This window comes from Dama dama, chromosome 18 (genome assembly GCF_033118175.1).
Source record: "Dama dama isolate Ldn47 chromosome 18, ASM3311817v1, whole genome shotgun sequence".
NCBI classification, from domain to species: domain Eukaryota; kingdom Metazoa; phylum Chordata; class Mammalia; order Artiodactyla; family Cervidae; genus Dama; species Dama dama.
Window position 1 is genome coordinate 23290091 of NC_083698.1, and position 25528 is coordinate 23315618.

Sequence of the window (25528 nt, forward strand, 5' to 3'; positions counted from 1 at the left end):
TTTAGATATATCTAAGTAAAACAGGTTACTGCTGCTCTCTCTAATGACCTGGCCAAGTAAGCTAACCACACTCCCTGAAGATAGCTTCAGTTTTTCGAACACGCAATTTTGAAGAGACATTATCTCTTATAACCTTCTTATTTTCGCAAAGAATGACTAAAGCTAAACAATAAAAGCCAAAACAATTTTGAAAGTGAAGAATATTTAGTCTCATCGACACTCCCACATCAAAAAGCCTGACTGCTCTGAACAAGATATCATGGGTTTCTGGAAACAGGTCTGGAGCTGCCTGTTTACTGTCCATGCCATACGATTTGATGGCCTGGATAGAAATGTGAGTTTTGCAAAGAACTCACAGTTGAAGTCCAAGTAATTTCTCACTTCAGGACTTCAGGGAATAGAGTTTGAAGCCTAATCTCTCCAAAGATCTTCATTAAAAAAAAAAAAACAAAAAAAAAAACAGAACAAAACTGTGTTGAGCTACTTGACAGCACACACCTATTTGTTTTCCGAGGGATCACGCAGGCTTGGAGCTCTGAGAACACAGAACGAGTGGGGTCCATCTGAGAGGGAAAGACTGGTGTCAGTTGTATCCTGCCAATTCAGGTCTTTGGGCACAAAGGCTTCTGAGAGCATTTGAACCAGTTCATATAGTTCTTAATGTTTCACTTGGAATTTCCTTAAAGTTATTACAAAGTGATTCATTGTCAAGAATGTTTTCTGAATGTCCTTTACAATAGACACAAAACCTTCAAAACCCAGACAACAGAGAAAGAACAGGATTTCTTAACTCATCAAGTAGAGAGATCTGGCTTATGCCTTGGACACAAGATCAGTTTACACATCTTTATCTAATTTACCATTTTGCCAAACAACTTCATTTCACCATTTCACATCCTATTTTGGAGGTTTATAAAAAGCTCCTCGTAAGTCTTTTCCAAATAATTTTTCTTTAAAAAACAAAAAATTACAGAACTGCTTCGGTAACTTTCTTCCCTTTTTATGTCCCTCTCAGAGCTGTTGTTCTTCTTCTAAGAGAAGCTATTGTTGTTGCACTTGTTGGAAGAGAAGAAACAGTGGTATTCAGGAGCAGACAGAAGATACAATGAACGTGAAAAGTATTAATCACTCAGCCATGTCCAACTCTTTGCAAACCAATGGATCGTAGCTCTGCCCATGGAATTCTCCAGGCAAGAATACCGCAGTGAGTTGCCATTACCCTCTCCAGGGATCTTCCCGACCCAGGGATCAAACCTCTGTCTCCTGCATTGCTGGCAGATTGTTTACCATCTGAGCCACGAGCGAAGCCCAGAAGATAGAGCGGCTCTCCTAGTTTACCCCCAACCTCTCCAAGACTTGTTTTCTATAGCTCTGTCTGACACAGTCCTTTCCAATAGCCCCATCTTATGAAAATACTAAGTCAAATTAATGCTTTCCAAAGTCCCATTTCCCACTGTATCAAATCCAGTGCAATGCCAGTTCAAAGGAGAAGAAAGGAGACAGAAGATAATAAATAGACTAACACAGCACACACTCCCTTTCTTGCTAACATATTTTACATTTCCTTAACCTTTCTCTGATGGATGTTAATTCCTTCCGTTATGGACTGAATCTTTGTGCCCCTCCCCCAGATTCATATGTTGAACCTAACTCCTATATGATGCTTTAGGAAGTGAGATGTTGGATTAACTCATTAGAGTGAAGTCCTTGTCAATGGAACAGAGCTTTTAGAGGCCTCACCCTGTCCCTGCCATGTGAGCACCCAACAAGAAAATACTGCTCAGCTGCCAGGAAGGGAATCCTCCTGAGAACTCAAACACGCCGGTGCCTTGATCTCAGACTTCCAGCCCCCAATCTATTGTATCTGCAATAGCAGCAGAACAGACTAAGATATCACCTTTGTCATCTACCTCACTGAGGTATTTGACCAAAAAAAAAAAAAAAAAGAGAGAGAGAGAACAGTTCCCACTCTAAACTAGAATAAAACATACGAACAATAACGAGTAATTCTCAGTAAAATAAGGGAAATAATATAGTGAGGCTTACAGTCCCTAGGGAGAGGACAGAAAAGCCAAGCCCAGTTCCCGCATTGCTCTGGGTCAGACTGAGAGACGGTCAACACATAACCTGAGATAGCCCACACGCCTTTCATGTGTCCACTTTCTCATCCAACAAAGGCTTTACTGCAGAAGTTCTGACGTCTGCATTTTAGAAATGGAGAATCCAAAGCCTAGGAAGCTTACGCGTGTGTGTGCTAAGTCACTTCAGTTGTATCCAACCCTCTGCAACCGCATGCACTAGGGTCCCAATCCTCTGTCCACGGGATTCTCCAGGCTAGAATACTGGAGTGAGTTGCCAGACCCTCCTCCACTAGAAAGCTTATATCCTTTGTTTAAGGTCATACACTTAGTTTTTCAGTTAAAGGGGAAGACACTAGTTCAATTTAAGAAATAACCAGTTACAATAGCTTTTGGAAGCACTTTAACCATGAACCTGTGTCATCTCTAAAGTCCTGAGCATGTAAAATGCAAAGATTTAATACAAAACTTCTACAGATAATAATTTTATAGACTTTGCCAAATTCTTACCATAAAAGTTCATATGCAAAATAGTACTTAAAAATGTATAACCGCAGTAGACACCATATGGAAAGCCTTCATAGAGACAAATACCAAGCTCTTGAATGTAAAGACAACTCGTTAATGGTGCTCTGTTTGATTTCATTTCAATCTAAGACAAGACTCCATATGACATAGATGGAGCTGATATTGCAAAGTGGCTCAAGCAATGCCTGCCCTAACCATAATCAAGCTTTCATTTCTATGCAATAGCGACTGCAGAGTTAAAAACCAAACTACATTTCCCCAGGTTCTATAGTATCTGAATGCAATAGGTACTGTTATACACATGAAGAGACTTAGAATGTGGAAGTGGCACTAGAAACAAGGCGACTATATCTAGGAAACCCTTTTCATTTCCTGGATCAGCTACAGTAGCACTTCTACCCACGGCTCATTAGCACGTCATGTACCCACAGCGATGGAAGGCACTTTCCTCAGCACAGCCCCACAGTGCGGCTGAGCATGTCTGTCAGCTGCCCTCTTCCTGGATACAGTGTCCAATTTTGGTTCTGTGACACTTGAGAAATTCTGTAAAACTACAAAATACCTTTATAAAATCTGTCTTATGAACAATCAATGAAACATTCTTTTTTGTTTACAACTAAGAATATTTAACAATATAACTGCTCTATTATACTGAAAGTTTTTGAGTGTTTAGAACAGTAGTCTTTAATGAACAAGGAGACCTGATTTCAGTTACCTGAGAAACCTTTTCAAATGGCCATTCTTCACTCACCAAACATAATCAACATCCTAGACTGCTGCTGCTGCTGCTAAGGCGCTTCAGTCGTGTCCGACTCTGTGCAACCCCATAGACGGCAGCCCACCAGGCTCCCCGGTACCTGGGATTCTCCAGGCAAGAACACTGGAGTGGGGTGCCATTGCCTTCTCCGTCATTCTAGTCTACTACCAGCTAAACCTTACCTGCTTCCTGAGAAATCTGTATGCAAGTCAGGAAGCAACAGTTAGAACCAGACATGGAACAACAGACTGGTTCCAAGTCGGGAAAGGAGTTCATCAAGGCTGTATATTGTCACCCTGCTTATTTAACTTATATGTAGAGTACATCATGCGAAATACTGGACTGGATGAAGCACAAGCTGGAATCAAGGTTGCTGGGGAAAATATCAATAACCTCAGATACACAGATGACACCACCCTTATGGGAGAAAGTGAGGAGGAACTGAAGAGCCTCTTGATGAAAGTGAAAGAGGAGAGTGAAAAACCTGGCTTAAAACTCAACATTCAAAAAACAAAGATCATGGCATCCGGTCCCATCAATTCATGGCAAATAGATGGGGAAACAATGGAAACAGTGACAGACTTTATTTTTTGGGTTCCAAAAATCACTGCAGATGGTGACTGCGGCCATGAAATTAAAAGACACTTGCTCCTTGGAAGAAAAGCTTTGACAACTTAGACAGCGTTTTAAAGCGGAGACATTACTTTACTGAGAAAGGTCCACATAGTCAAAGCTATGATTTTTCCAGTAGTCATGTATGGATGTGAGAGTTGGACCATAAAGAAGGCTGAGTGCTGAAGAATTGATGCTTTTGAACTATGGTATTGTAGAAGACTCTTGGGAGTCTCTTGAACTGCAAGGAGATCAAACCAGTCAATCCGAGAGGAAACCAACCCTGGATATTCATTGGAATATTCACTAGAAGGACTAATGCTAAAGCTGAAGCTCCAATACTCTGGCCACCTGATGCAAAGAGCCAACTCATTGGAAAAGACTCTGATGTTGGGAAAGGTTGAAGACAAGAGAAGAAGGGGATAACAGAGGACAAGATGGTTAGATGGCACCAATGTACATGAGCTTGGGCAAGCTCCAGGAGATGGTAAAGGACAGGGAAGCCTGGCATGCTGCAGTCCATGGGGTTGCAGAGAGTCATACACGACTGAGCGACTAACAACAACAAAAAGCCCTATACATGTGTGTAAAAGAACTCTGAACAAATACAGATGTTTAAGAACATCTTGTGTTTAAAAAAAAAAAAAAAAAAACACCTATGTAATTCTATTTAAATATAAACACCTTGTACATCAACACTGTGAAGGTTTGGCCCAAAATCAAGACCATCTACATTACCAGAAGCATCACACACAAAACAAGGGAGGTCTTCTTTAAGCCAGAAAGAAAATGTATATAACACAGATACAGAAAGTCAGTTCAATATTCTGTCTTCCAAGTAGGGGCTTATTAATAGACCAAAACCTACCCAAAGAAGAAGCACTTGATGCTAATGTTATAAAAACAAGTGTAAGAAATCTAGAAAGGTTTAAACTGCTCAGAGACTTAAAGTATACATGATAACTACCTACAAAACACCCAACGGCTTGCACAGAATCAGATTTGGGGAACAAAGTCCAGTGTATGAATACTATAAAAAGTTGTGTCTCACAGCACCATGCAAAGCAGAAACCAACACTCTTCTCTGAACAGTGAACAAAAACTCTGCCTTGTACATCTTCATATCCTTGGTCTTTACAGTGTCAAGTAGGCATCCGATGTTAGAAGTTCTGCTTCAATTAAATGGGAAAATTAGTACAGAAACATAAAAAGACTGTGCAGGAGTAGTGGTTTCTTATGGTGTATTTGTGAGCAGTGTTTCTCAAAGTCTCTTTTAGGGAACATTAGTCCCATGATTTATCTACGGTTGAGTGTTACAGGAGAAAATGGAAAATGGTATAGCCCTTGTTGCTAGTTTGGAGTTATGAAATGATAAATTAGTATACTAAAGGTTCATAAGAAGCCCTAATTAAAGGAGTCTATTCAACTCTATTCACTGCCACTTCCCCAGTTTTTTTAAGCACAGCTCTTTTTCAAATGGCATATCCAACAAAATATCCCAGGAGCTTTTGGAAATGATCCTTAAGGTGGAATTATGCACTAGAAAATGTGTTGGGGAGGTAAGAGTCAATTCACATTTCTGTATTTAAGGATAAAAGTAAATCCTACCTTGTAAACATTTTTACGTTTCATTATTATATTGTCAAGAAGAGACAAGCAATGCTAAAGTAAGCTATCTTTGCATACTAAAGTAACGAGAGATAGATCTTGGAGCCACTGCAGGACCATCTTTTTCTAGGTTACTTTTGGTAACTTAGCAGACAGCTGGCTTAGGAGATCCAAGTTTGCTTGAAAGAGCAGTCAGATACCAAGCAGAGGGCTGCAAAGGCTCCTCCTTTTCAACAAGGCCATTTTTCCAATCAAGTACATAGATACTCACTGGATTCTAGTTCATAAAAGTATAGACATGTCACATGTGGGAAAATGAGTAATTTTTATGTAAACACTCTACAAGTGTCACCAGGTTTAGCACATAAAAACAGAAGATGTCCAATTATACTTGAAATTCAGAATAACAACAAAAAATTTTGTGCAAATATATCCCATGTAATATTTGGGACATACTTATGCTAAAATATAATTTTTGTCTGAAATTTAATGTTCTATTTCATCTGGCAACCAGGCCCTCCCCTGGAATGCCGGCTACAGACCCTTTGTGCTTAGTCCAAGTCATAGGACAGAGAGTTCCAGAACTGTGTGCTCCACCATGCTCTGCTTATACGGTTTCTGAGTCATCTCTATTTTATATCTGCAAAGCACAGCATTAGTCATGAGCCTCCATGACACCCTCGCATGGCACAAGACAAAGAACCGACTTATTTTTCCCACCATGCCAATCCAGAGTATAACCAAAGACAATACATTGAAGAGGAAACATTCCTGAAGGAAGACACAGACCCGAGTTCTTATTCTTACTCTGCCAGTTTTATAACCTTGTACAAGTACATGTAGCTCTTCAGGCCTTGGTTGTGCTGACTTCAGGAACCCTACAGGACAAACATTTTACAATTCCACGATCCTAAGTGAACTAAACTTTGCCATGTCCTTGTGACCAACTGAAGGTCATGCCTGTCTAGGTTGAAAACAGAGGAAAACCACTTCAAAGTTAAAGAAAAACAAGAGATTGGCTAAAAGATGACCCCTACACTTAACTGAAATCCATTTGTTTCAAAAGAAATGTTACCTTCAGGCTAAAAAAGGCACCTTAAATATTTCATAAACAATATATGTTAGTCATCAACCATATAACTTTAAATACCTCTCATTCCCTGGACAGTCAGTACCCAATCACTTTTATTCCAGACCATTAAAAAAAAAGAAAAAAGCTGTCGACTATTTTAACTTCCCTGAGTTCTGTGTGGTACACCTCTAACACACCATAAAGCATTCTGCTAGTTCCATAAAAGGTGTCTATGCACGACAAAGGGCAAATCCATTATCTCTAACAGATTCTCGAAACAATTTGATTTAAATAGCATTTCTCTGCACAAAGAATCTCTAACATTGATTCATTCTGCCTTCAGCTTAAGTAACTGTCTATTAAAAGACAGTGACAATAAGAGTTTTTCTTTAGTAAAATACCATGCCCTCATGCAATCTGTATGCCAGCCACCGCTTTCAAGTGATTAAAATCTTGATTACCAACATCTTTAGCACAGCATCAAAGAAATAAATAAATTATACAAACGGCTAAAAGTCATGACCTTAGGGTTGCCAGTTAAACACAAAAGTCCAGTTAAATATGAAATTCAAATTTCAAACTCCAAAACTGGGATGTACTCAAAATTAATATTTATATAAAACTCAAATAACTGGGGATTCTATTTTTTTTGTTTCCATATCTGGCAATTCTATATGGGCTACTCCGTATGAGATATTTGCCAATTTTCATCTTTTCCCCCCCAATCAAAACACTCGTTTTGATTTTTAATTTTTCCTTAGAAACAAGAGTTTCCAACTGCTTCAGAACATGAATAGATAAATAATTTTCCAGCCCAAAATTTCATTAATATTTCTTTGCTTTTAACAAAATAAGGTTCCCACTAAAAAAAACTGTAGTCTACAGAACATACAATCTTACCAACATTTTTACCTACCTGTGGGAAATATATGAGAAGGCCAAATAGTAAAATATTTCTTTTTTTCGCTTCCTTGGCAAACTCTCTAATCTGCATTACCTTTTCCATTTTCTGACCAAATGGTACTGATTCATAATCAAGAAAATACACCTGCAAAATAATATAAAAGGTAACAATTAGAATACCATTCACTTTTCCTTGATTAACATGATCTTAAAAAAGCTCAAAACACACACAGAGAGAACAAGATGGCAGAGGAGTAGGTGGACGTGGAGCACATCTCTCTCCACGGATACATCAGGAATACACCTTCAGACTCAGAATTGCATCAGCAGAACATCAGCTGAGAGCAAACAGGAGGACAATACCAGTGGAAAAGAATACACGTAAAACTCGGTAGGATGAAGGAACTATGGGGAAAAACAGGAGTGTTAGTAGGACTGGACATGCCCTCAGCAGGTGAGGGAACTAAAGCAGGGGTCCAATCCCCACACCAGGGCAACTGTCTGAGTCAGAGGAGAAACATTTAAGGCTGGAAGTGAAGAAGCTGATCCATGGCAGCCTAAATGGAATGAGAATCAGACAGTCCTTGCTGCAGCCTTATATAACCCTGGACAGAGACACAGGTCCCCTGGAAGGCGCCACAGCCAGGAGCTGGAGTTTAGGGATTGTGGAGCAATCCCAGGGAGAGGGCTGCTGTTGACTTTGGAGAGGTGGATCGAGAGGATGTGAGGGAGGAGACTGTGGCGGGAAATGCCTGTGGAGGAAAGCTGGGCAGTCATGAAAGCAAGGCAATACTGTTGAGTCACGTAAAGCAGGTGGAGCCATCACCATGCCCTCTCTCTCCCCACACGCCAGCACTGGCAGCTGAACAATAGAGAGGCCGGAGCATCAAATACCTGGTGCACTGAACCAGAGCAGGACCCCACCCAGGCTGCTGCTTTAAGTGACTGACGTGCTGATCTACAGAATGGGACCCCAGCCAGGGGGGCCCCCCTCTATGTGCCTGATGTGCCAAACAACAGAGAAGGGCCCCAGGCAAGGGAGCCCTCTAAATGCGTGAACGGGCGGGGCTATGGAGAAAGACTGGCCAAGGAGCCCTTCTGACAGCCAGCCTTAACTCCTGCAGCAGAGGCAGCCCGTGTCCCTGCAGACTTTGTGCTGCCGGGGTCCCCGCAAGCCAAGCCGCTGCACCACCTTCATGCTCAATGCTCACTGGGGCAGAGCTGCCACAGGCAAAAAAGAAAATCTTGCGTCTATGCAGACAGGGTCGCTTCAGTCATGTCCAACTCTTTGTGAACCTATAGACTGTGGCCTGCCAGGCTTCTCTGTCAGGGGGTTCTCCAGGAGAGAATACTGGAGCGTACTGGCAAATACTGCTTGCCATAACCTTCTAGAACATATTTCCTGCTGCCCTAGCCGCCAACTCCTCTGAGTACCTGGTGCTGCCAGAATCCCTGCGACCCCAGCAGCTGCACCACCTCCACCTGGCCCTCACTGGGGCAAACCCAAGTCCTCCAGGGCGGCCTCAGGAGCAAACCCCAGTGGACGACCCACATGCAGAGGTGGAAATAAAACCACAGTTGAAACCCAGGGGCACTGTGGCTAAGGAAGAAGACCCAAAACCTTCCCACCAGTGGTATGAGCTGCAGATTAAATCAACACGATCAACTAGGCAGACTCTGTGTCTATGGAATACATAAGAGGACATTGAGAGTGCTCACAAAATAAAACTCACTAGTTCTAATAGCTGTGGACATTGGAGGAAAGCACACACAGTAGTGGGACCATATTAGAATCTGAGCTGTCCCCACAGCAGGTCTAGAGATCAGTACCAATTGAAGGGCATCCTAGGGAGGTGAGGTGGACTGTGACTTCCAGCAAGTGAAAGGACTCTGACAGCAGTGACTCAAGAAAAACATTTGTTATTCTTATGTTTTGATTTGTTTTGTATATTCTTTCAGATTCTTTTTTCTTTCTCTTTCCTTCCTCCCCACCATCTGTTGTTGTTGTCGACTTTATTGGCACTATGAAATCTAATTAAGTTTTTGAGCTTTTTTTCCCCCTCAGTCACATTTTTTTACTGTTGTTATAAATCTCTGCCTCTATGTTGGGCTTTTGCAGTTCTGTGGAGTTTTGTTATTTTTTCATTTTAATTCTTAATTTTTTAAACCTATCATTTTTTCTACATTTATTCCTTTGTTTGCTTTTCTTACTGTTCTTTTCGCCTTGTAGTTAACCTTTAATGTATATAAATATTCTTTATCTACCTCTATTTAACTTTGCATATCTAGTCTTTCTTTCTTTTCTTTCCTTCCTTTCCTCTCAACATATTTGTTAGTTTTATTTTCATTGTTTTATTTCCCAATTGGAAACTTGCTTTAGTTTTGTTTTCCAGTTTGTGCTTTAGTTAGTTTTGTTCTTAACTGGTAGATAGAATTTTTGGTATCCTTTGTTTGCCAGGTCAATCTACTGTACTTTACTTTTGTTGGACTGTTTTGATTTTGCTTATGGGTGTATATATATATGTGTATATTCAGCTACTTTTTATTGTTGTTATAAATCTCTGCCACTACATTGGGCTTCTGCAGTTCTGTGGAGTTTTCTTTTTTCTTTTTCTTTTTTTCTTTCTTCTTCCTTCCTGTGAAAAGACAACCCTCAGAATGGGAGAAAATAATGGCAAATAAAACAGCTGACAAAGGACTAATTTCCAAAATATACAAGCAGCTCATACAACGCAATACCAGAAAAACAAACAAACCCAATCAAAAAGTGGGAAGAAGACCTAAACAGACATTTCTCCAAAAAAGACATACAGATGGCTAACAAACACATGAAAAGGTGCTCAACATCGCTCATTATTAGAGAAATGCAAATCAAAACTGCAATGAGATATCACCTCACACCTGTCAGAATGGCCATCATCAAAAAATCTACAAACAATAAATGCTGTAGAGGGTGTCGAGAAAAGGGGACACTCTTACACTGTTGGCGGGAATGTAAATTGATACAGCCACTGTAGAAGATGGTATGGAGATTCCTTAAAAACCTAGGAATAAAACCACCATACAACCCAGCATTCCCACGCCTAGGCATACACCCTGAGGAAACCAAAATTGAAAAATACACATGTATCCCACTGTTCACTGCACCACTATTTACAATAGCTAGAACATGGAAGCAACCTAGATGTCCATCGACAGAAGAATGGATAAAGAAGTTGTGGTATATATACACAATGGAATATTACTCATCCATAAAAGGAATGCCTTTAAGTCAGTTCTAATGAGGTGGATGAATCTAGAACCTATTATACAGAGTGAAGTAAGTCAGAAAGAGAAAGATAAATATTGTATTCTAAAGCATATATACAGAATCTAGAAAAATGGTACTTAAGAATTTACTTACAGGGCAGCAATGGAGAAACAGACAGAGAGAATAGACTTGTGGACATGGGGAGACAAGAGGAGAGGGTGAGATGTATGGAAATTGTAACATGGAAACTTACATCACCATATGTAAAATAGATAGCCAACAGGAATTTGCTGTGTGGCTGAGGAAGCTCAAATGGGACTCTGTACCAACCTAGAGGGGTGGGGTCGGGAGGGAGATGGGAGCGAAGCTCTAAAGGGAGGGGACATGTGTATACCTATGGCTGATTCATGCTGAGGTTTGACACAAAACAACAAAACTCTGTAAAGCAATTATCCTTCAATAAAAAATAAATAAAATTAAAAAACATACATTAAAATATAGCAATTATTTTTATCAATTTATATTAACTTCTAGTTAATTGTTTCCAGTGATAAATACTTAATAAGATGAATCTTTCTTTATAAACACAGAAATAGTAAACACTCACTGACAAATATAAAATGCTATTTCTATTTGTGCCAGAGTCAATGCATAAAGACTATGGTTACATCAAGTCATTCAACTTTCTTCATAATTTGTAATTTGAAACTAGGCAAGATAGAAATAAATGAATTCATAAGAAATTATCAATATTAATAAAATTCAAGGGACTACTTATCCAAGAACATAAAGGTTTTAGAAGAATCCCTTTCAAAGTAATAATTGGAATTTAACAAATAAGCATCTACTTCTTAAAAGTAAATCCAGAAGAATTTTATATAGAATTCTTTTAGCTGTGTTAGTGTTTTTTCTTGAAATTGTTTAAGTAACTACTTTTTAAGCGTTATTTTTCATTTAAATTTAAGGTCTCGGGTGATTTGTGCTCTTTTCATCAAAGTATTGAGGTGATACAGTACTATCTTTCATGGGACATAAAAACCAAAATCACAATAGCTTCAAATTAAGCTATTTAAAATACAAATGCACATATACAATGAGCATAAAGAAATATATGTATTCCTTTGCAACATCAACTCAAGAATTATTTGTTCAATTTACGTGTGAACGACTGAACTGAACTGATGTGTGTTTATTAACTACAAGCATTTTAAAACAGGCTCCACCTTGTATACTAATACTAATCCTTTATACCAGTCAGTCAGTCAGTTCAGTCGCTCAGTCGTGTCCGACTCTTTGCAACCCCATGAATCGCAGCACGCCAGGCCTCCCTGTCCATCACAAACTCCCAGAGTTTACTCAGACTCATGTCCATTGAGTGGGTGATGCCATCCAGCCATCTCATTCTCTGTCATCCCCTTCTCCTCCTGCCCCCAATCCCTCCCAGCATCAGGGTCTTTTCCAATGAGGGTCTTTTCCACCTTCGCATGAGGTAGCCAAAGTATTGGAGTTTCAGCTTCAACATCAGTCCTTCCAATGAACACCCAGGACTGATCTCCTTTAGGACGGACTGGCTGGATCGCTTTGCAGTCCAAGGGACTCTCGAGAGTCTTCTCCAACACCATAGTTCAAGAGCATCAATTTTTCGGCGCCCAGCTTTCTTCCCAGTCCAACTCTCACATCCATACATGACCACTGGAAAAACCATAGCCTTGATCAGACGGACCTCTGTTGGCAAAGTAATGTCTCTGCTTTTTAATATGCTATCTAGGTTGGTCATAACTTTCCTTCCAAGGAGTAAGCGTCTTTTAATTTCATGGCTGCAATCACCATCTGCAGTGACTTTGGAGGCCAAAAAATAAAGTCTGACAGTCCCTTCCTCTCTGTTCACTCATATGGAAATGTTCTCTTTGAAAAACAGACAAAGAAACACCTTATTATGTTCTTTCTATAAAACAAAGGAATGAGTTTTTTCACCCATTATATTACATTTTGCTTTTCCAGGGAAAATTACTTTTATTCCATTTTTAAAGATAATTATGAGACAATGAGCAATGTATATTAATTTAATAGACAGTCAGTAACTTTCTTGGAACTTTTCATTAACTATTTATTGTTGTTTTTTAGTTGCTAAGGCATGTCTGACTATCTGGCGACCCTACGGACTGCAGCCTGCCAGGCTTGCCTGTCCATGGAGTTTCCCAGGCAAGAATACTGGAGTGGGTTGCCATTTCCTTCTCCAGGGGATCTTCCTGACTCAGGGATCAAACTGGCATCTCCTGCCTTGACAAGCAACATTCTTTACCACCGAGCCAACAGAGAAGCATTATGTATCGCCAGCTGAAAATATTTAGCTGCTTCCTCTTGAAATCTAAGGTTACAATAAAGACTTTTTCCTTAAAAATGCTTGATTCATAAAGAAACTAAAAGAACAAAGAATAAAAGCAAAATAAAATAAAATTGTAAATGTTTGGTACAAAAAAAATGTTTGGTACATATACACAATGGAATATTACTCAGCTATAAAAAGGAACAGAATTGAGTCAGTTGTATTGAGGTAGATGATCCTAGAGTCTGTCATACAGAGTGAAGTAAGTCAGGAAGAGAAAAATAAATATTGTATAATGCATATATATATGGAATCTAGAAAAATGACATAGATGAGCCTATCTGCATGGCACGAATAGAGATGCAGATGTAGAGAACAGACTTGTGGACACAGTGGGGAAAGGACAGGGTGGGGTGAATGACAGGGTAGCACTGACATATATATAGTACCATGTATAAAACAGATAGCTAGTAGGAAGCTGCTACATGACACAAGGATCCCAGCCTGGCACACCGTGACAATCTAGAGGTGTGGGATGGGGGAGGCAGCGGGGAGGCTCAAGAGGGAGAGGACATATGCACATCTATAGCTGGTTCACATTGTTGTAGAGCGGAAACCAACACAGCACTGTAAAGCAATTATCCTTCAATTAAAAATAAATTTTTTTAAAGTGTTTGGAAGAAGGAAAGCAGAAAGAGAAAGTTTCAAGTGTTTCTGTCTGCTGAGTAACTGAAGAAAAGACAATGCAAACCTGAAATCCTGGGCTCACCTTCCCCTAAGCTCTGTGTCCTTTAAGACTTATGAAAGTAAAACTTCAGGTTTTTTCCCAAGCAACAATACTTACGGGAACTCCTGACTAATGAACCACACACAGGCTGGAAGAATTGTGAACGAGCTAACAACAGGAGATTCTGCTTCCAAGTAGCTTGCAGCCAGGCACCCCCTAGCTAGGACCTGGAAGCTAATGACTGTCAGCAACTGCAGAAGATGTCAGTCCCTGTTTGTAGCTTTGTGGTTGTTGCTGTTGTTCAGTTGCCAAGTCACGTCTAACTCTTAGTGACCCCGTGGACCGCAGCACACCAGGCCTCTCTGTCCGTCACCATCTCCTGGGGTTTAACCAAGTTCACATCCATTGAATCGGTGATGCCATCCAACCATCTCATCTTCTGTCACCCCCTTCTCCTCCTGCCCTCAATCCTTCCCAACATCAGGGTATTTTCACATCAGGCGGCTAAAGTATTGGAGCTTCAGCATCAATCCTTCCAACGAACATTCAGGGCTGATCCAGGCCATGCCCACCTCTGTCCTGTCTTTTCCCCTACCCTGAAATCTCTCACAAAGTTGATAAAACTAGAGCTATGTTGTTTGACTAGAGCTATACGGCTTCTAGTCTCATGAGTTTTATACATTTAGCTGAGCCTAAAATTGCTGTGTGCTTGCTACAGAAAGCAGGCTAATTCCCTCAAATTGAGGCAGTTTTGGAAACTGCAGTCATGGTATGGATCTGAGGCCAGGAGGGTGACAGTCTCTCCGGAGCCCATAAGGCCAGATCACTATACAGCCCCCTACTAGCTGGACTAGCAAACAACACTGCCATTGAAACTTAAAAGCCTCACAGGACTATTTAACTCTTTCAACTGTGCAATTATCTGCACTAGTCAGATACCATGAAATGCCAGAGGCCACCAAGCCCAACACACTTCAAGTGAATGGAATGCCCTAGAATTTTGTAGTACACAACCTGGGCAACCCTACTGCCAGCCTAGATTGGTAGCCCCACACACACCCATTTCTTGTTTAATTCAAGTCCTGGCAAATTCTGAGTTCAGAAAAATCTCACACTAATGTAAGAAAACTGGGTGGTGGGGAGAGAGTTTGTGTAAAAATAGCACAAGGAGCAGAAAAGACAAGAGCATTAAAATTGGTAATTATAGCTTGCATAGAAACGTAAAATGCATGGAAAGGAAAGAATGGAAATGCTGGCAACACATTAATTAGAGAAGAAATGATGACTTATGATACAACTGGGACTGGATGTCCGCATCAGGAAACTGCCATTAGAGTTGGCCCAGGAGGAAACACAAGCTGCCAGGACCTGGGGAACCTCGATGGGAAGTCAGAGCTGGGAGCCGGTGCTCATTTTTAATTTTCCTAAGATAGTGTCCTAAAAGACAGTCTAAAATTAATTTATAAAATACCAGTTAATTATATTAATTATTAATTATAAAAGCAAATGATAGGACTTCCCTGGTAGTCCAGTGGTTAAGAATCTGCCCACCAATGCAAGGGCCACAGGTTTGATCCCTGCTGCGGTAAGATTCCACATGCTGCAGAACGGCTCAGCCGCTGTGCCATAACTACGGAGCCCGAGCTCCAGGGACCACAAGCCTCGACGGCTGAGCCCATGTGCCGCAACTGCGGAAGCTCTCATGCCCTAGACCTCGCGCTCAGCAACGAGAGCCCACTGCAATGTGAAGCCCACACACCGCACACGAAGAGGAGCCCCACCCCCTCAAAGAGAGAAAGCTGGGGCAGCAACGAGGACCAGCACGGCCAAAAAGAAATAAGTAATTAAAAAAAAATTTTTTAAGGAAATTATAACTCCAACAATGAAAAAGATATAAAAAATAAACTCTAGACAAGACTATATTATACTGTAATGAGAACATTCAATAGATAAAGTGTGCTGAGTCTGCTTTTTTTTTTTTTTTTTTGAGGACAGAAAGTAGAGACCATACATTTGGTTAACTTATAGCTAATTATGTATATTAAAAAGTAATGCTATTTAATTAAAGCTATATACAATTTTATAGTTTCTCAACTTTCAGAGTGACTAAAGGATTATCTGTATCAATGCAGCAAAGCATAGGAGCAAAGTCAAGTAGCAAACAAAATGACTGGCCAACATCAACAGTCAAAAAAATAAGCTTGTAGAAAGAATCCCAAATATAAAAATAATAAAAGATAAATGTAATACTTTCAACTATTTCTTAAGTGAGAGATTTATCAGATTGGGTTTTTAACTCTAGGCTGGTTAAAATATAAATGTCTAATGAAAACTATCCTGAAAGTATGTATTTTACAGTTAAGATAGTTTTCATTGGACATTTATGTATGTACTGGTATGAAAAAGGCACACCATGCAAATGCTACCAAAAATGAAGGTTGTATCAATATAACATGATATCACAGGTTTTAAGATCAAAAAAACATTGATACAGATAAAGAAAAACAGCACATAATAAAAAGCAAAACATAATAATCATAACTTTATTACTAAGAAAATAGACTTTAATACACAAAGCAAAAAAATGACTGGACTGTGAGAAAACAATATCCAAATCCATAAACATGGAGGAATATTTGAGTGCACAGCTCTCAGAAGCTAACGTATCAGAGAAAAATTTTTTAATGTCAAAATGTTTCTGCAGAAGATAGGTTGAGGGTATTTTCCTTCCAAGGTTATTCTGTTCCACTTCTTGTGGCTGTCTTTATCTAAGAGAAGTTGCACACGAGCTGGTACCACTTCACATTAAATGAACCAAACTCCCTTATTTACTGATTAGATAAAAGCTAATTTTTCTTACAGAAATAGGTGTTGTAGCAGAAAACCTCTAGGTTGAAGTGAAGGCTATGGTACATGTACAATGATTTTTAAAAGTCCTCATCAAGTCATGAGATTCTAAACTACGAATGGAGGACTTTCAACCCCAGCCATTGGTCTGTAAGATTCAACATACCCTAGCTCCTTGAAAACAAAAACTGTTAACAACACTTAAATAAATCAGTAGGCCTAAGCTGTTCACCAGAGATTCCATGAAATTAAGGAAAAAGTACATGAGAAGTGAGCTCTGGGCAAACTATATGCTGACAAACTGCCTATGGATCCCACTGTTAACCTAAAATAAAGATGGTGGCCTGGGAAATCCCACAGAGGAGCCTGGTGGACTACAGCCCATGGGGTCACCAAAAGGTCAGAAACAACCTAGCGACTAAACAACAACAATGACGGGTTATTTCACTTGGGATCAGAAGAGAACTGTGAGTTGGGGGTCTGTAAACACGGTGAGCCACATTTAAGTTCCCACACAGGAAAAGGAGAAGGCTTCTATTGAGGGAAAAGGAAGTTGGAGGGCCTCCTCTTCTGGGAGAAGAGTTCTTGGCTTTCCATTCACCGAGTCGGGTCAGGAAAGGAGTGTTTCTCCTCCCTGTTGGCCTCTGCTATAAATCTCAGGCCATGAGAGCTCCCTCTTCTCGTCTCCTAACTCATTTTAGTAGAGGTTTATGTTTATAGAGGTTATTCCCTTCATGGATCTCAGCCTTGTCCTGGCAAAGGGGCTTGCATAACTCAATGAAGCAATAAGCCATGCAATGCAGCATCACCCAAGATGGATGAGTCACAGTGAAGAGTTCTGACAAAACACGGTCCACTGGAGGAGGGAATGGCAAACCACTCGAATATTTTTGCCACAAGAACCCCATGAACAGTATGATATGATAAGACAAAAAGACACGACACTGGAAGATGAGCCCCCCAAGGTCAGAAGGTGTTCAAGATGCTAATGGGGAAGAGCGGAAGGTAATTACTAATAGCTCCAGAAAGGATGAAGCCACTGGACCAAAGCGGAAACGATGCTCGGTTGTTTAGGTGTCTGGTGGTAATCCAACGCTGTAAAGAACAGTATTGCACAGGAACCTGGCATGTTAGGTCCATGAATCAAGGTAAACTGCACATGGTCAAGCGGGAGATGGCAAGAGTGAACATCCACATGTTAGGAATCAGTGAACTAAAATTGATGAGAATGGGCAAATTTAATTCAGGTGACCATTATATCTACTACTGTGGGAAAGAATCCCTTAGAAGAGATGAAATAGTCCTCATAGTCAACAAGAGTCCAAAATGCAGTAATTGGGTACAATCTAAAAGAGAAAGTATGATCCCCATTTTTTTTCCAAGGCAAATCATTCAATATCCAGTAATCAAAGTCTATGCCCCAAACACTAATGCAGAAGTTGAAGCTGAATAGTTCTGTGAAGACCTCGAAGATCTGCTAGAACTAACAACAAACAAAGATGTACTTTCATGATAGGGGATTGGAGTGCAAAAGTAGGAAGCCAAGAGATACCTGGAATAACAGGCATGTTTAGCCTTGGAATACAAAATGAAGCAGGGCAAAGGCTGAAAGTTTTGTCAAGAGCACATACTGGTCATAGCAAACACCTCTTTCAACAACACAAGAGAAAATTCTACACATGGACATCACCAGATGGTTAATACTGAAATCAGATTTGATTATATTCTTTGCAGTGGAATATGGAGAAGTTCTATACAGTCAGCAAAAACAAGATCTGGATCTGATTGTGGCTCAGATTATGAGCTCCTTATTGCAACAAAATTCAGGCTTAAACTGAAGAAAGTAGAAAACCATAGGCCGTTCAGATATGACCTAAATCAAATCCCTCCAAATACAGTGGAGGTGACGAATAGATTCAAGGGATTAGATCTGGTAGACAGAGTGCCTGAAGAACTATGGACAGAGGTTTACGGAACACTGTACAGGAGTCAGTGACCAAAACCATACCAAAGAAAAAGAAATGCAAGAAGTCAAAGTGGTTGTCTGAGGAGGCATTACACATAGCTGATGAAAGAAGAGAAAGAAAAAGCAAGGGGGAAAGGTGAAGACATACCCAACTGAATGCAGAGTTCCAGCAAATAGCAAGGAGAGATAAGAAGGCCTTCTTCAAAGAAAAGTCCAAAGAAGTAGAGGAAAACAATAGAATGGAAAAGTCTAGATATCTCTTCAAGAAAACTGTGGAGCTATCAAGGCAACATTTCATGCAAGGATGGAGATAATAATGGACAGAAATATCAAGGACCTAACAGAAGCAGAAGAGATTAAAAAGAGGTGGCAAGATTCACATAAGAATTCTACAAAAAGGTCTTAATGACCCAGATAACCACCTAGAGCCAGACATACTGGAGTATGAAGTCAAGTAAGCCTTAGGAGGCATTACTACCAACAAAGCAAGAGGAGGTGATAGAATTTCAGCTGAGCTATTTCAAATCCTAAAAGATGATACTATTAAAATGCTGCAGTCAATATGCCAACAAATTTGGAAAACTCAGTCATGGCCACAGGACTGGAAAAGGTCACTTTTCATTTCAGTGCCAAAGAAGGGGCAATGCCAAAGAATGTTCAAACTACCATTGCTCTCATTTTGCATGCTAGCAAGGTAATGCTCAAAATCCTTCAAGTTAGGCTTCAACAGTACATGAAAAGGAAACTTCCAGATGTACAAGCTCAGTTAGAAAAGGCAGAGGAACCAGAAATCAAATTGCCAACATTCACTGGATCATAGAGTAAGCAAGGGAATTCCAGAAAAACATCTACTTCTGTTTCATTGACTATATTAAAGCCTTTGACTGTGTGGATCACAACCAACTGTGGAAAATTCTTCAAGAGATGAGAATACCAGACCACCTTACCTGCCTCCTGAGAAACCTGTACGCAGGTCAAGAAGCAAGAGCTAGAACTGGACATGGAACAATGGACTGGTTCAAAACTGAGAAAACATACATCAAGACTGTATATTGTCACCCTGCTTATTTAACTTATTTGCAGAGTACATCATGTAAAATACTGGACTGGATGAATCCCAAGCTGGATTCAAGATTTCCAGGAGAAATATCAATAACCTCAGCTATGCAAATAATACTACTGTAATGGCAGAAGGTATAAAAGAACTAAAGAGCCTCTTGATGAGGGTGAAAAAGCTGTCTTAAAACTCAACATTCAAAAAACTAAGATCATGGTATCCAGTTCCATCACTTCATGTCAAATAGATGGGGAAAAAGTAAAAGCAGTAACAGATTTATTTTCCTGGGCTCCAAAGTCACTGGATGGTGACTGCAGCCATGAAATTAAAAGATGCCTGCTCCTTGGAATGAAAACTATGACAAACGTAGACAGTGTATTAGAAAACAGAGACATCACTTTGCTGACAAGGGTCCATATAGTCAAAGCTATGACTTCTCCAGTAGTCATGGATATGAGAGATGGACCATAAAGAAGGCTGAGTGTCGAAGAATTGATGCCTTCAAATTGTGATACTGGAAAGATTCTTGAGAGTCCCTTGGATAGCAAGGAGATCAAACAAGTGAATCCTAAAGGAAATCAAGCCTGAATATTCATTGGAAAGACTGATGATGAAGCGCCCATACTTTGGCCACTTGATTCGAAGACTCTTTGGAAAAGACCCTGATTCTGGGAAAGATTGAAGGCAGGAGGAGAAGAGGCAGTGGAGGATAAAAGGGTGAGACAGCATGACCAACTCAGTGGACATGCATCTGAGCAAGCTTTAGGAGACGCTGAAGGACAGGGAAGCGTGGCATTTTGCAGTCCATGGGGTCACATCGAGTTGGACATGACTTAGGACTGAACAACAACAAACCATGTACTTAAATTACAGGGCAACTTTAAGACATCAAGTAGTAAAACATAGGAGAATAACACAGCTCCTTTCCTGAATACTTACTATGTGCTAAATATGTCAGTTTTAAAGGATCAGATAACAATATTGACCTTATTGTTGTTCAGATGCTAAGTCATGTCTGACTCTGTGACCCCATGAACTGCAGCAAACCAGGCCTCCCTGTCCTTCACCATCTCCCGGAGTTTGCTGAAACTCATGTCCATGGAGCTGGTGATGCCATCCAACCACCTCATTCTCTGTTGCTCCCTTCTCTGCATGCCAGAAATCTTTCCCAGCATCAGAGTCTTTTCCAATAAGTCAGCTGTTCACATCAGGTGGCCAAAGTATTGGAGCTTCAGCATCAGTCCTTCCAATGAATATTCAGGGTTGATTTCCTTTAGGATTGACTGGTTTGATCTCCTTGCTGTCCAAGGAACTCTCAAGAATCTTCTCTAGCACCACAGTTTAAAAGCATCAATTCTTTGGTGTACAGCCTTCTTTATGGTCCAACTCTCACATCCATACATGACTACTGAAAAAACCATAGCTTTGACTCTACAGACCTTTGTTGGCTAAGTGACGTCTCTGCTTTTTAATACTCTGTCTAGTTTTGGCATGGCTTTTCTTCCAAGAATCAGGCATCTTTTAATTTCATGGCTGCAGTCACCATCAACAGTGATTTTCAGGTTGACAAAATGTGAGCATGAAGAAACAGGATGCATCTCAAAATTCTCTTTCACCACATGAGAAAACCTGATGGCATCATGAAAGCCAGAAGATAATCTCCAGCAGATATACATCCTAATACCAATAACATAAAATTTAAGTATATACATAACACTCTGCTACTAATTTTGAATTCTAAAATACACCAGCTACTTATGAGGTCCAGAAAAACATTCAGTTGGTACAATGCAATCAATTTTAATTTTAAAAATAGGGCAGATTTCTACAACCGCAGTAGAAGGTTTAAAAATGGTCATGACAACTGGAGAAATATAAATGTTTTGCCTTCATAAAACAAACTTACAGTTTGGACAGGCTTGTCTCCACTGAAATACAGCAGAACATTTCATCTAGGTTGAGTTCTGCAAATGTTCTTAAACTTCCACCAAGGAAATATTCTTTGGTCTCTTCTTGAACGATTCACTTACTTACTACATTTAAATTATAGTAAGAACAATATTAACCAGTGAGGATGCCATTTCTAAATGTTCTTTTTCATGTATACATAACAAAGATAAGGCTGTCTTCCTATTCCCCACCCAAAATAGAATGTAATTTCACCTTTTATTTTTTTAAGGTGGCAAATTCACTGCTATAAAATGGTAAATTGCTTAAACATTTAACATGTGGGTAACTTCATGGCTTTGTGGGTGGGCGAGGTTTCTGGCACTTAAGAGTTTGGAAAAGGCTTCTCTTTGCCTCATGTCGTCTACATTCAGTTCTACATATGCTTCATATTTGTCTTAGAAACCGTTTAATAAACCCCTGGTCCCGGTGAACTCCAATTACTTTTTTATATTTTCAACTGTGACTTTTCACTTGTCTCTGAGGACAGGTACATTAACTAAAGGACAACAGTTAATATCATGTACAACATTCTTTAAAACATCAGGAATGCTCCGGGACACCACGTTTAACACTTCTATTTCATTTCGGAGTCCATGCTTACAGGAAGGCCTGAGAAGAGAGTCGGGATTTGTGGTAGGAGAGGAAACAGATTCTTTGTTTATTTGACTAGGAAAAAAGTTAATTTGTGGAGCTCAAGTATATATCAAAGTAACACATTGCTTAATGGCCACCAAAGTAGAAGGAAGGTTGGTCAAAATGAAAGTTCTGGTAATTATCAAATAATTGAGTTAGAAATAATTGGTAGATAGAAAGAAGTTCCTTGAATCCACACAACAGATACTACAAAATTATCAACACATGTGTACAGAAAAGTAAATTGTGTGAATGAAGTCCAACATCTTCAAAACATCACTTTTCAAAAGAAAGATGAGGGAAATCTAATAACGGATGAAACTAGCCAATATGATACAGATCAAAGTGAGAGTTTATCTTACGGATTAGGAAAAAGAAAAAACCCAAAACTTCAGAAAAACTTTCATCTCACTTCAACTACTTATGAACTACATGAATTCTATTAATGAAAATTACTTTAATTTAATAAATTGTACTTGTAAAAAGAAAAAAGAACAAGCTTTTAATAATGAATCACTTCATTTCAGAATAAATTTAAATCAATGCCACGATGAAATTCAAGTCACAATTCTGATGAATAGAAACTAATTAAGTTTTAAGCTATCATGGAAATTCAGAGCAAATGCCTAACAACTTATTTGTAAATCTTAATAAAATTTAAGAGGACTGTCTGCAGGCCACTAGCAGCAAAGCTAGTAAATTGGGAAATAATGACATTTAAAAAGTGGTAGTAAATAAAATAAAATAGTACTTTGCATTAAAACATTAACTATACAAGAAGTTTCAAAATTCTAATGATTCAATGAATTAAAAAGTAAATGAGTTTTATATTATCAGTAAACATTTTATATTTTTGTACCATTTTTTTCAGCTCCTTATTTAAAAAAATCAAATTAATGGAATAAGAACCTCATATTTTAAGCAGTCAATATAAAAACCTAGTATAACTTTAAAACATTTAAAAAATCATAAAATGAACATTTTTTCAGATTATCTCACAAGATTGATTTTCTTCTAAGGATATAATTCTGTCACTGCTGTATTATGTTTCAATCATCTGAAGCCCTAGAAAAATGGTGTCTCGGGTAGAAAAACTCACCAGGGTAAACAGAGACGTGTCGGCTGACAAGGTACACGTACAGAACTATAGTTCATGCTATCTGAGGGCAAACTGCTCAGTGAAGAAAGAAGAATCAGGATGCTAAAATCAAGCAAGAGCCAGACCAGACTAAGGCTTTATGATCTGACTGAGTTTTGTCCAAGAGGGGATGAGCAGCGTCTGGAAGCTTTAGATAATGATGGGGTTCAGGGCAGGCCACCCCAAAATACACCACGGTGACATACTGACTGTTATGAATTAAAGTCACTTGAGAAACAATGGGTACAGGACCCTCTGAGCCTCCTCCATGTCCCCCTGAAAGTGGGAAATCAATTTCCCAGGGGAAAGCTACCTTCCCTGCACCAGGAGGTAGAGACATTCTCACGGCCAGAGATAGGGAATTCAGGGCCCACAGACTCTGTTTAGTGTCTTCACTAATTAGTACTCAAGACTGTTTCTTTATCTAGTCAGTTCTTCATAAATGTATTACTATTATTTCCTTATCTAAAAAGGTATATCAACAGCCTGCATTGATCACTCTTGAGACCCTTGTACATAAAAAATTAATTTTTTTCCTTCTGTTAATCTGTCTTGTGTCAAATATTAGACCAGACAAAAGAATCTGTAAGGATACAGGGGAAAAAAATTCCTTCCTGACAAGGAGAGTCATGTTGTAGATTTGCAATTAGCAAAATCTGCCATGTTAGCTATGATGAGGTCAAAACTGAAAACAAAAGAGACACTTTTGGGAGGGGCAGTTCTTGGAGGGAAGAAGATGAATTCAAACTTTTTTAAACATCATACACTTAAACATCCCTGTCAAAATGGAGGAATAATGAAGATTAGATGCAAAAACGTAGGAATTGGCACATAAGCAATACTTTATATCACAAGACTTGGTGACCGGACCCAGAGAGTATATGTCTATTAAAGAAAGCCATGCATGTTAAGTCACCTCAATTGTATCTGACCATGATCCCAAGGACCATAGCCCACCAGGTTCCTCTGTCCATAGGATTTGCCAGGCAATAATACTGGAGTGGGTTGCCGTACCCTCCTCCAGGGGATCTTCCTGACCTAGGGATCAAACCCCCATCTCTTACATCTCCTGCATTGGCAGGTGGATTCTTTACCACTAGCACCACCAGGGAAGCCCCATTAAAGAAGGTCAAACAGATATTTTTCATAAAGGTACTAAGTAACTGTGGCAAATAGATCATTTCAGATTGAAAATATAAGCCAAAGTTCAAGAAACCATAGCCCATGGGTCTCCAACCTCCTGCCTGTTTTCTGTGAATGAAGCTGTACAGAAACACAGCCACACCCATTCTTTGACATCTCTGTCAAATATCTACGGTATGTATGTCTATGGCTGCTTTTGCACCACAGCAGAGTGGAATGGTTGCGACCAAGACCACAGGGGTCCAGTACTCTTGCCTGAAGAATTCCGTGGACAGAGGAGCCTGGCAGGCTACAGTTCATGGGGTCACAGAGTTGGACACAACTGAGCAACTAAAACTTTACAAGAAAAACCTGCCTCACCTAATATAAAAAACTGATTTTGCATCAAAGGAAAGAAAATGGCCCAATTATCTCTTGTAAAATGAGAGCACTCTACTGAACGATTTCTGAGATCCTTTGCTTCTTTAACAACCTATTGCTACTTGAAAGGGCAAGTGTTGACATCCCTGATAAACGTCATGTGATAAAGTGAAATGAGCACAGAGCTTATTCTTGAACTGAGGACAACAACATCTGTGATAATCAGCTCTTAGCACTGCTCTGCAGATTAAATGGGATCACTTATTTTAAAAAGAAAAGGATGGTGACTCATTGTTTCAAACATTCAAGGTGTCTGTTATTACTAACATTAACATAATTATACTAATAATATGTATTAACAGGCCATATTTGGGGTGAGAGTTGGGTTTTGAGAATTATAAATGTAGTGAGTGTTGCATTTCTTACAAATGGGAAGAAGAAACACAAGATCAGTTATATTCTCACTGGTTGAGCCAAAATCTAAGAACTGAGTTATTACCATAAACACATTAAGTTTTTCAAAAAGACAGGTACAGTTATTTCTGAAATGATCAAGAAATGGGTATAATACTC

General features: G+C 39.5%; 1 protein-coding gene across 4 annotated transcripts in view; it reads right to left on the bottom strand.

The window, feature by feature from the left end:
- Nucleotides 1-25528, bottom strand: part of CRPPA (CDP-L-ribitol pyrophosphorylase A) — a 338948-nt gene that overhangs the window by 124605 nt on the left and 188815 nt on the right. For 2 of the 4 annotated variants that reach the window (XR_009696636.1, XM_061165010.1), the window contains exon 9: nucleotides 7568-7703. Coding sequence is in view for 3 of the 4 variants with exons in the window: in XM_061165010.1 (XP_061020993.1) it covers nucleotides 7568-7703 (136 nt within the window). In the remaining variant the exon portion in view is untranslated. The remainder of the gene's footprint in view (nucleotides 1-7567; nucleotides 7704-25528) is intronic. The other 2 variants (XM_061165011.1, XM_061165008.1) reach the window with 1 other exon arrangement.